At 44.8% G+C, this 12,500-nt stretch overlaps 1 protein-coding gene across 1 annotated transcript in view; it reads left to right on the forward strand.

Annotated features, from left to right (window-relative positions):
• Window positions 1-12,500, forward strand: part of LOC143277985 (mothers against decapentaplegic homolog 6-like) — a 45,147-nt gene that overhangs the window by 6,069 nt on the left and 26,578 nt on the right. Inside the window, exon 3 of the mRNA XM_076582997.1 lies at window positions 1,614-1,688. Within this exon, the coding sequence (XP_076439112.1) occupies window positions 1,614-1,688 (75 nt within the window). The remainder of the gene's footprint in view (window positions 1-1,613; window positions 1,689-12,500) is intronic.

Below are 12,500 nucleotides of genomic sequence, written 5' to 3' on the forward strand. Positions count from 1 at the left end.
TAGGCATTTACAAGGTGTTTTTTTTTCCCTGTGTGTAGTTTTTAACCAAAAATGGAGGGTGGGTTTTTTACAAGATAGTTTACAGTATTATTATATTATGTATGAATTATGACAGTGATTAGTGACCGGTTGATTCTTAAATCAGTTTATCTCTTCTTCAGTTTAGTGCAGGTTACAAATTGCAATACTGGTTGTATTGTTCATTTGCAGTTTGCATTCATTATCTATTCTATGTCTTGAACTTAAAGAGCAAAAGTAGTGTGTGTTTAAATTGTGTGTGCTTCCATAACTGTATCCTAAGTATACAGTATATTTGTTGTGTGCGTAAGTCACTAAGTGTGTGTGTGTGTGTGTGTGCGCGCGCACGCGCACAGATTATATAATATGCGTGTTTATTTGTGGATATATCTGATAATGTGTTGTTTATCATGAGAATTTGTACACATGTATAGTGCATGTATGCATACTTTACAAGATGATACCATATTACCAGCCGCAGTGGTGAAGTTGGATTCCCAACGGAGGTGGGTTTTACAGCTTGCGGCCAGCTCCTAGTCCTACCCAGAGTTCAGTATGCTATGGGCCTTGATAAGAAGACTGGGACCACACAGTTGAGTATCATCCATATCACGGCTGCGTCTTTGGGAGTGTTGCTCAAATTTCCTTTCCAACACTGCAAGTGTCAGTATGCATGGATCTCTCGGGCCTGGTTAATGCTGGGATAACACCATGAAAGAAAGGGTGGGGTACAGCCTTGTCACGTTATTCCAAGTCTGATGGGACCTGTTAAGCAACATCGTCATCGTCACTATGCACCTACTTCATCATCAAAAAACAAACAAACAAACAAAAAGTCCCAGATTCTGTGGCCTTTGATGCCCTGCTTTCATGGTGACCTCTATCTATATCTCCCTCCACTTCCATTCTGGGGTGAGTCCTGTCAAGGTCTTCTGTGTGGACAGATTCATGGAGGAGTGTGGTCAGAGGGCTGTGGTGGCGGTTTCCACTCTAGGGTGGATGCTTTCTTATTAGTCTGGCTCTGGGACTAACCATCAGTAGGAGCTGAAGTTAGTATATGGTGTCCTAAAAACAGAACAGGCAGGACTGAACATTATTGAAGTGACTCAGCAGCAGTGCAGAATTTCCTCTGGTTTGTGGCCTCTTGGCGACCCAACATAGATGGTTCCCTGTAGACTGCTGATGATGGGACTGCAGCAGATGAACCCAGGTGTGGCTGTGTATTGGGGACTCTGAATGAGCATTGTGGAAGTGATGCCATTAAAACGGTGCAGATGATGGGACAGAAAAAAAAGTATGCATCAACATGTGTGTGTGTGTGTGTGTGTGTGTAATTTTGAATTGATTCAAATTATAGACACTGTGCATACATGAGCATGCATACACAGGCATGTGTTAGATTGTTGTGGATGAGTGATGACAAAATGTGTTTGATTACCAGTATACCTCTAATGTATACTGCATCATATAATGTATGGGTAATGGCTTAGCACATATAATGATATATATATATATACAATGTATGACATGTGATACTGACGGCTGTTTGCAGTTGTTATGTGGTTTTTTTTTGTTTTTGTTTTTTAACTATTCAGGTGGTCACCTGCATCAGCAGACAGTGTCTACGGAAACGGGTTTAACACCGACTCATTATCGTCAGGACTCTTATGGTGAGTACACAATGTACATATGTATGTATAGTGCCATCTCATGATTCTGACTGTATGGGTTTGTGAATTGGAATGTTCATAATCTTTTACTCTTTCTCTCTCTCTCTCTGGCTTTCTCATTCTCTCTTTCTCCTTTTCTCTCTCTCTCTCTCTCTCTCTCTCTCATTCTCTGTCGCTGTCAGACTGTGTGGGTTTATTTAAATATCATAATTTCCAAAATATACAGAGATTTCTGAATTTATTTTTTTTTCCGTCCCATCTTTGACTTCTTGTTTTTAGTATCAATTAAGACGCGCATTTCCCTTTAGAATTGGACACCGCAGTGTCTACTGGTATCAATCGCGTCCACTTGTGTGATTGGCAGTGGATTTCACTCACTACACATACACACACACACACACACACACACACACACACACACACACAGACGCACACTTACACACACATGTACACATGCACACACACACACAAACACACACACACACACATGCACACATACACACACCACACCATACACTCACACACACCATACACTCACACACACACACACACCATTAACACGCACACACACATACACGCACACACACACACACCATACACACGCACACACACACACACACACACACCATACGCGCGCGCGCGCGCACACACACACACACACACGACACATACACACACACACACACACACACTGACCGGCTGTCTCCCTCTTCCCTAGTGGTATCGATTGCAGTCAGTCAGGCTTTTCTCTCTCTCTTACTGTGTCTTTCTCTGTCTCTCTTTCTCCTCTCTGTCCCACTACACTGTTCGGCTCCATTAAACTGCCCCAGTGTGTGTTTGTGTGTGTGTGTGCGTGCGTGTGTGTATACACATGTGTATGTGTGTGTGCGAGTTTGAGTGGGGGGGGGGCGGAAGAGGGGGTGGGGGCAAGGGGTAGAGAGGCTCTGGGGATTTGGGGGAAAGGGTTGGAGGGTGTGTGTGTGTGTGTGTGTATGTGTGCCTGTGTGTGTGTGTCTTGGTGAGCTGATGGGTTGGTTGGGGTGGGGGGTTAACTACTCTGTGTGTGTGTGTGTGTGTTCGTGAGTTGATGGGTGGGGGTGGTGGGTTATGTGTGTGTGTCTGCGTGCGTGCGTGCGCGCGTGTGTGTGTACAGTGCTCGCGTACTGTAAGCATACGTGTATGTGCGTGACCACAACATGTGCGGCCCTCCTAAAAGTGGTACGTGACACCTGATACCCTGAGTTGTAAATCAACACACACACAGGAACCGGATGAAGAGACTGCACAGATCGAAAGGGGGTGGGTGCAGAGAAGAAGAGGAAAAGGGGGGGGGGGGGTGAGGTAAGGGGGCTGGAGCCACGGTGGGGACTGGGGGTGGGGGTGTTTTGGGGGGAAGGGACAGGTCGGGGAGGAAGTGGGGGTGAGGGGGGGGGGGTGTGTGTGAAAGAGAAACGGATGAGACTGAAAGAGAATTTCTGAAGACTTGAGGCCTGACCGTAGACGTATGTTGAAAATGTATATGTCTCTGTGACTGGGTCTGACGCGGAGCTCAGTCTGTCTTCAACGCCAGAGCGGAGCAGAGAGAGACTTTAGAGTCTTTAGAACAGTTTCTCTCTCTCTCTCTCTCTCTCTCTCTCTCTCTCTCTCTCTCTCTCACATATATTTATACACACATGTTATTGATTGCAAGCTCACACACTCCAACACATACATGACAGTAGCTGTCTTAAGAGCGGACATGATATATATTTATAATTTCATATGTATTGTTCCTTCTTTTCACATCGATGTATATGGTTTTATCTGTCTTTTATTTATTTATTTATTTATTTTAATTCCAAATGTCTGTATTTTGTTTTGTTTGTCTTATTTTGTTCTGTTTTAACTTTTGTCATTCCAAAGGTTGGTTTTTTTTTTTTTAAAAAGAACAATGAATATTGAGAAAGAAGTACAAAAAATGCCAGTTTTGTTTGTTTTGTTTTATGCCTCCCTTCCCCTCAAAAAGGAAGAAAAATATTGAGAAAGAAGTATTTTTTAAAAAAAAGGAAAAAAAAAGAAGAAAATCCCCATGAGGTATCTGCTGAATAATCAGAGAATTTGAACTCCTTGAGTTTTATTTTATCCCCAACACACACAAAACTCCTGACACAGAAAAAGAAGTAAACCTGTGAAGGTGGCAAAATATAAAAATAAATCTTGTTGATCTTCTCTTTCTTTTTTTTTCTTTTTGTCACTTGGAAAATCTTGCCTTGTTGAAGTGCCCTGCTGTATAACTGTTAGTTTGGTTTCAGTGCATGAATAAACAGATGATTGAAAAAAAAAGAAGGAAAAAAAGCATTCTTTTAAATTTTGTGGGCTGCAACTCCCGCATTCACTTCTTCAGATCTATGACTGGGTGGACTTTTGCATGCATTCAACCATTTTTACCTGGCCATATAGGTAGTTGTGCTCCAGTTTTCTGGAAATGCATACCAGGTTATAATATAAATATTTGTGTTTTCATAATCCACTGGACACCAGGAGAGGATCACAGATCATTCATATGCCTGTTAATTTTGATTTTTGTTTTTTGTTTTTTTTGCATACAGTGTATATTATGCACACAGATCATACATGTTTGAGACTTTGAGCAGGTATACACAATATATATATATATATAATGTATTATAATGTACTGACCTGGGACTGAGAAGAGGAAAATCCCCACCTTTAACCTGCCATGTGCCGCCGGTCCATACCATGGTTGAACTCAGGACACTCAGAATGAGTCAGATTTAGAAGTCCAACAGTATATTGTTTTTAAAAGCCATTCTGTGCTTTTGTGCTTGGTCATGATTCGATTTATTGTCACTGTGTCAGGCAGGACTTTGGACGATTTGTGGAGGGTCTTTCACTAATTTAAGTTTCGACCATGGTGCAGAGAGGGGTGTGAGAGTTTAAATCCATATTGAAAATAAAAGGCAGCGGTGGACTGTCTCATGTATCTACTGAGCATTGCAGCATTAAAAACAAGTGTTTGTTTGTTTGTTTGTTCCAATTTGCATGGGAATAACCAGTAACGGCAGCAGATGTTCGTGTAGTTGGTGCAAGTTGTAATGTTATCAAGGACATTTGCATGCGCATAATAGCATCACTGCTCTTGCGCAAGAGTACAAGCATGCATGTGTGCACGTTTAGATATAGATATACATATATATGTGCACAGGCACACATGCACATACATGCACACACAGTGAATACAACACACACACACACACACACGCATGCAAGCACGTACACACACACACACACACACACACACACACACTCTCTCTCTCTCTCTCTCTCTCTCTCTCTCTCTCCACCACCACCAACCACCATGACCATGCTCTCAGTGTGCCCCATTTGAACACCTGGATATGAATTCCACATGTATGGTGAAGGATTTTCTCCTGTAACATTTGAACAAATCCATGTCAGTGCCTTGAGAGGCTAGGACTTCGAAAGTCAGCAGGTGCGAACAGATGTTCAGGATTTGATTTTTTTTTTTTAAAGATCACAGTCTGGAGTCAGGTTGTCATGATAAATCATTGCTGGAGATTCTGACCCTGGAGGCTTTGAAAACCTTTTTTTTTTTTCTTCTTCTTCTAGATATTTAACGTGATGTGTGTTTGTTTTAACGACTGTAAGAGGGTGTGTGGAGAATACATCATTTTGATACATCATGTATTCATGTACAAATTGTTAGATTCCTTCTGGCTTTTTTGTTTGTTTATGTGTGTGTGTGTGTGTGTGTGTGTTAAGCTTGCTGGATATCATATTTGTCTTTAAATTGACAGGTCAACTTATATCGTGATGATTGCTGAATCAGATTTATTTTCATGATCTGATTATCAACATGTTGTTGTTGTTGTTTTTCAGCACTTTTGATTTGTGGTGGATGGGCTTATAGCATAGGTTTAAATCTAGTGATGCGGGAGACAAGGTGTGAGTGAAAGTGTGTATAATGTATGAATTTGTACTGGACTGCAGTTGGCTTGTGATTTGCAGGACGTTTAAATGTTACATGTTTAGTTTATGAGTGTGTGTATGTGTGTGTGTGTACGTGTGTGTGTTTGTGTGTGTGTGTGTGTGTACGTGTGTGTGTGTGTATTGCATCCTTATTCCTTGAATGAAAGTTGAATGTTGAATAGTCTCTTTTTTTTCTGAATACTAGTACTTCTCTCTCTCTCTCTTTCTCTGTGTGTGTGTGTGTGAGTGTGTGTCTGTCTGTTTCTCCCATACATTCATAGTCACCCCACCCACCCCCAGGATGACTAGATGGTCCTCGTCGATCCGGACGGACGAACCACATATGTTCTAACATCGTAACATGCTCACAACGCACACTCTTTCTAGCTCTTTCTCATTCGCTAACTTACTTGTAGTCTGCCACAAGAAAAAAAGCATTAACAGTTAACTAATCTCTTTTCAGCTAGATCCCAAGACTTGATAAATTATGAAACAAAAAAGATGCCTGTAAACTTGTAAAAACCAGCGCAGTAGTTATCAAGCCCTTTCCCTGCGGCAACAAGGGAAGACTTGTCTGATTTATGCAGTTTTCTGAGTATGAATATGCCATGTGTTTGTGTTTGTTTGTGTGTGGTGTGTGTGTGTGTGTGTATGTGTGTTTGTGTGTGTGTTCATGCGCACGCTTAATTTCTGTGTGTTTTTGTGTATGTGAGAGAGGGAGACAGACAGACAGGCAGCTGTAGACAGAGAAACAGAGAGAGAAAGAGAGTGTATGTGTAAGCGTGTGTGCGTGTGTTTGAATACAGTGTACTTGTGATGTAATGTGAAATTTTATAGTGTTTATGAAAATATATCAGTTGATCAAGAAATGTTGTCTTTTATGATTTTATGATTTTTACCCCCCCACCCCCCTCCATATGCACATGATACGCATGCGCGCGCGCACGCACACACACACACACACACACACACACACACAACACACACACACACACACACACACACACACACACACACACCACTTCTCTCTCTCTCTCTCTCTCTCTCTCTCTCACACACACACACACACACACACACACACACACACACCGCACACACACACACACACACACACACACACACACACACACCGCACACTCTCTCTCCAGTCGTTTGTCAGAAACGTGAACTCGCCAGCAGAAAGGGAAAAAATGGGAGGTCAGTTAAAAAAAAAAAAAAAAAAAAAAGGAAAAAAGAAAAAAGAAGCATGCGCCTGTTTGTGAACTGTGTCTGTTAGAAAACGGAGAAACGGAAGAAGAGAGGGGGGGGGGCGGGGAGGGGGATGGGGGTGGGGGGTGAACGAGGAGGAAGAGAAGAGGAGGGGAAAGGAGGAGGAGAAAAGAAGGGGGGTGGGTGTGGGAGGAGGAATTGAAGACGACGACCCTCCACTCTTGTCATGGGGCAACAAAGTCAACGAAGACTGTCCAAGTTCTCTCTGTGTGTGTGTGTGTGTGTGTGTGTCTCTCTCTCTCTCTCCCTCTCATTATTTTGCTTAAATGTGAATTCCCTCAGAAAATAAAATTTATTTATTTTATTCCCTCTCTGTATCTCTCTCTCCGTGGCCTACCTTGCCATGCTTTCTCTTTCTCTCTCTCTGTCTCTGCCTGTCTCTGTCTCTCTGTCTCTGCCTGTCTGTCTGTCTGTGTGTCTGTCTCTCGATGACCAAAGGCTACTTGCTCGTATCTCGTCTTCTAATTTTTTTTTTTTCTCGCAGCTAGCTCTGACCTAATAATGCACATCTTGTTGGCCTGGCCTGGCCTGTCTGCCAGTCCGTCAGTCTGTGTGTCTGGTTTTTGTTTGATTGTTTGTTTGTTTGTGTGATTTTTTCTTTACTCTGACGTTCCTTGTTTTAGTGGGCAGCGCCACTCGTATTAATTGGAAGGGTTTTATCTCCTTTTGGCGGCTCTTAGTCTTAGCTTCTCTCTCTCTCTCTCTCTCTCTCTCTCTCTCTCTCTCTCTCTCTCTCTGTGCCTTTCTCTGTCTTTGTCTGTCTCTCTCCTTCTGTCTGTCTGTCTCTCTTGGTTTTGTTATGGTATGTTGTTGTTGTTGTTATCATCATTATCATTATCATTATCATCAGCATTATTTTGTCTTGGTCAGGTCTGTTTTGTGTGTCTGGTCTTTTTCTGTGTCAGGTTTGTGTGTGTGTGTTTGGGTTTGTTTGGGTTTTTTTTTCTTTGTAATTTGTTTTTGTTTTTTGGGTTTTTTTTTAACGCGGGTCCGTCAAGCCAGCTCCTTTCAGTTTTTTTTTCGGGCAAATCATTTGACGGAGATTTTCTCTCTCTCTCTCTCTCTCCCTCCGCCCCCCCCCCTCTCTCTCTCTCTTTCAAAGTGAACCATCACCAATTTCCAATAGTGGGGGCAGTGGGTGGTGGTGTGGTTAGGGGTTTGTGATGGGAGGTGGGGAAAGGGGGGGGGGGGGAAGAAGCTGTCTCCGTTGTTGAAAAGTTGAAAAAAAAAAAAAGACAGAAAGGCAAGCACATTTGCCTGTTTCATATGCGTGTGTGCGTACAGTGCAACAGATAAAAAGTGAGTGATGGTGGTGGCCTGGAAGGCGGGGTGGTGGTCTGGATCCTTGGAAACGAGTGAGAGAGGGGCCACGGGTTCGAGACCACGTACATGTATGTATGTATGTATGTAAGGACCCTGATTTTTGTTGTTGTTTTGTTATTTGTTTGTTTGTTTTTCCCTGAACAAACGTAAAAGCGACGACAGAGCGAGAGACAAATAGACCTGGACAGAGAGTGGCACATATTACTGGACAGATATTATAAATAAAAAAAAAAAATAAAAAAAGGGGATGGGAAGGTGGGGTGGGGGAGGGAGGCATCAATCTTGTCTTCAGTCTACCTATTCGGTTGTCTGCTGCAGCACACACGGACGCGCTCGCGCGCGCGCGCACACACACACACACACACACACGAACACACACACACGCACATAATCGACCCCACAAAACAACCGCCCTCACTCCTCCTCCTCTCTCTCTCTCTCTCTCTCTCTCTCTCACACACACACACACACACTCGAGACACACGCACACATGCACACGCAACACACGTACACGTACACCACCCTCAGGTCGCTGTGAGCACACCACACAGAAGCAATGGACTCGTCCTTTGTCGGGAGGAAACAATAGTGGGGTTCTCTTGTCTGCCCGGCTATCGCGCGCTGGCATCAGTTGTGGCTGAACGAAGTGGGGGGGGGGGGGGGGGGGGCTAGGGAGGGGGAGGGGAGTGAGGAGGGGTTGGGGGGTAGGAGGAAGGGGAGGGTTGTCGACTCTACTCGGGAAGGTTTTGGGTTTGGGTGGTGGGGGCGGGGGCGGGGGGGGGGGAGGAGGGGGGGGGGGCGAGAAGTGCTTTGGAGTGAGTGAGTGTGTGAGGAGGAGGAGATGGTGCTAGTGTTGGTGGTGGTGGTGTTGCGGGTAGAGAGAACACACAAAACACGTGCGCTCGCGCATGCACCGCATGTATACACATACATGCATGCATGCATGCACGGACACTGCGCACGCACGCACACTGCTCACAAACACACACGCGCGCGCGCACACACACACAAACATACACATAGGTATACACACACTAGACTACACACACACACACACACACACACACACACACACACTACAGAGAAAGAGTCAGAGAGAGAGAGAGAGAAGAAGACTTTAGAAAAAAAGAAAGAAAAAAAGAGGCTCATACCATGGAGAGAAGTATTAGAGGCGTCGGGGGGAGGGGAGGGGAAAGGAGGGGCGGAGGTGGTAGGTCGAAGGTGGTGGCGGGGGGCGGGGAGTGGGGCAGCGGTGTAGTAGGCAGGACGGGTAAAAAGAGGAGTTTGGGGGGAATGGGAAAAGAGCGCGCCAGAGAGAGAGAGAGACACACAGAGAGAGCTCGGGATGGGTAAACCAAGGAGTTGGTGGTAGTGGTAAGGGGGATGATGGAAAAGGGAGGGTGGAGGGGGGAGGGCAGGGAAGATTGTTTGTGGAGGAGGGCTGGTTGAAAAGAATGTGTGTACCTTCTTCATCTTTTATTTTTTCTCTCTCCCACCCCCATCCCCCCTTTTTTTTTTTCTCTCTCTCTCTCTTCTTAAACAAGTCTGCTGTGCGGCTTTTGATTTTTTTTTTTTTCCCGCCTGTACGCAGCGCTATTCGTGGCAGAGATGGGGAGAGAGGGGGAGGGGGAGAAAGAGGAGAGAGAGAGAGAGAGAGAGAGAGAGAGAGAGAGAGAGAGAGCGCACAAGACAACATCCACACTGACGTTCATATCATACACACAAACACACACAGAGTAACACACACACACACACACACACACACACACACACACACACACACACACACACACACACACAATTACCTCTCACACACCTGATTGAAAACCTGATTGAGACTGATGGGGACTTGAAAACAAACCACCACCATCTTCACCACCGCACACGCACACACAAACACACACGCGCACACACACACACACACGCCGTCTAAAATAATTATTGTGGATAGACGTTAAAGAAAAGAATCTCCCTCTCTCTCTCTCTCTCTCTGTATCCCCTAATCACCTATATCCCACCTATCTTCAGTTGTTTTTTTTTGTGTGTTTTTTTTTGTTAGTGTGTGTGTGTGTGTGTGTGTGTGTGTGTGTGTGTGTGTGTGTGTGTGTGTGTGTGTGTGTGAGTGTGTGTGTGTGTGAGTGTGTGTGTGTGTGTGTGTGTGTGTGTGTGTGTGTGTGTCAGTGTAAGGAGACACCTGTAATGAAGACGACCCCACAGGAAGAACGGTAGTAAAGTTCAGGAGTGTCTCTCTGTCTGTCTGTCTGTCTGTCGGTCGGTCGGTCTGTCTCCTGGCTTTTTGTGACCGTGTCAGTTTGTATATTTGATACTTCACCCAGGACTTTAACTTAAGTGAAGACGGTTGGAGAGCATTCGGCTTTTGGAGAAGGAGAAGAAGAAGAAGAAGAAGAAGAAATCTTTTCCACTGTGCCAGGAATGGTTTGTTTTTTTTTGGAACACGGAAACTGGCCCGTCGACCTAGTTTATGTATTGCTTCCAACTCTTAGCTGATTATAAAACATTCCGAAAAAGAAATAAGAATAAAGGCGGGGGGGAGGGGGGGGGGGGGAGAGAAGGTTTCTAAAATGGTTAATTATTCTTCCACAATTATTACATGTAATTTTCAGAGAGATAGAAAGAAAGCTTCTAAAATGATTCAGTATTCTTCCACAGTCATAACATGTAACAGAGAGAGAAATAGAGAGAGAGAGGGGGGGCTTCTAAAATGATTTATTTTTCGTCAACAGTCAATACATGTAATACACAGTGATTACTACTGACACATCGTCCACACTCACGTTCGCACGCACACACACACACACACACACACACACACACACACACACACACACACACACACACACAAGTTATGCATGCGTGAGAATGACTGGTGCGAAAGCGCTTTGATTTGTCTCTGCACAAGATTCAGCGCTATATAAATACCATTATTATTATTATTATTCATTAATACTATTATAAACACACACAGACACACACACAGAGACAGACACACACACACACACACACACACACACACACACACACACACACACACACACACACACACACACACACACATACACACACACAAGTTATGCATGCGTGAGAATGACTGGTGCGAAAGCGCTTTGATTTGTCTCTGCACAAGATTCAGCGCTATATAAATACCATTATTATTATTATTATTCATTAATACTATTATAAACACACACACACACACACACACACACACACACACACACACACACACACACACACGTGTCTCACAGCCTTGTGTCTGCAGTGTCATCAGCACTGGGACATGGCCTCAGGGACCTGTGTTGAACTTTTCTTTCTTTCTTCGTGTGTGTGTGTGTGTGTGTGTTACTGTGTGTGTGAGAGAGAGAAGAGAGAGTTACTGTGTGTGTGTTAAAATCTCTCTGTGTGTATGTGTGTGTGTGTGTGTGTGTGTGTTACTCTGTGTGTGTGAGTCTGTGTGAGTTTGTGTGTTACTCTGTGTGAGTTGTGTGTTACTCTGTGTGAGTGTGTATGTGTGTTTGCGTGCATGCGCGCTTTCGCGCCTGTGTGTGTGGGTGTGGGTTGGTGGGTGCTTTTGTGCGTGCGTGATTGAGTGTATAAATTTGTGAATGTAAGTGTGTATTCATTTTGCGTGCTCGTGCGTGCGTGCGTGCGTGCGTGCGTGTGTGTGTGTGTGTGTGTGTGTGTGTGTAATAAGCAACCGGCCCCCTCCGCAACACACACACATCCTTCCTCCGCCACACCCCTCCACCCCTCGCCCTCCCCCAGCCCACCCCAGTGTATTATACCGTCATACCTCGTACCTGAAAGACTCTCAAAAGTAGAACTTTGTCTCTTCTTCACAGTTCTTGATTTTTCTTCGGGCGTCTAGATTACATAGATCCCTCGTTGTAAACTAGTAGTTGCTGCAACGACCAAAGACAGAAACTTGTAAGACACTGTTAGAGACCCCCCCCCCCGCCCCGCCCCTCACATCCACATCCACACTCACACACCCACACATACATACTTACACACGCGCACGCACACACACATGCTCACTCACGCGCGCGCGCGCGCGCACACACACACACACACACACACACACACACACACACACACACACACACACAGCGTATCTTCCCACTCACACACACCCTCTCTTCCGTTTCCCCCTCTTCTCTCCCCCCGAACTCCTCTCTCTCTCTTCCTCCCTCCCCCCCCCCCCCCCACACA

Source organism: Babylonia areolata, chromosome 35 (assembly GCF_041734735.1).
Source record: "Babylonia areolata isolate BAREFJ2019XMU chromosome 35, ASM4173473v1, whole genome shotgun sequence".
Taxonomy (NCBI): Eukaryota; Metazoa; Mollusca; class Gastropoda; order Neogastropoda; family Buccinidae; genus Babylonia; species Babylonia areolata.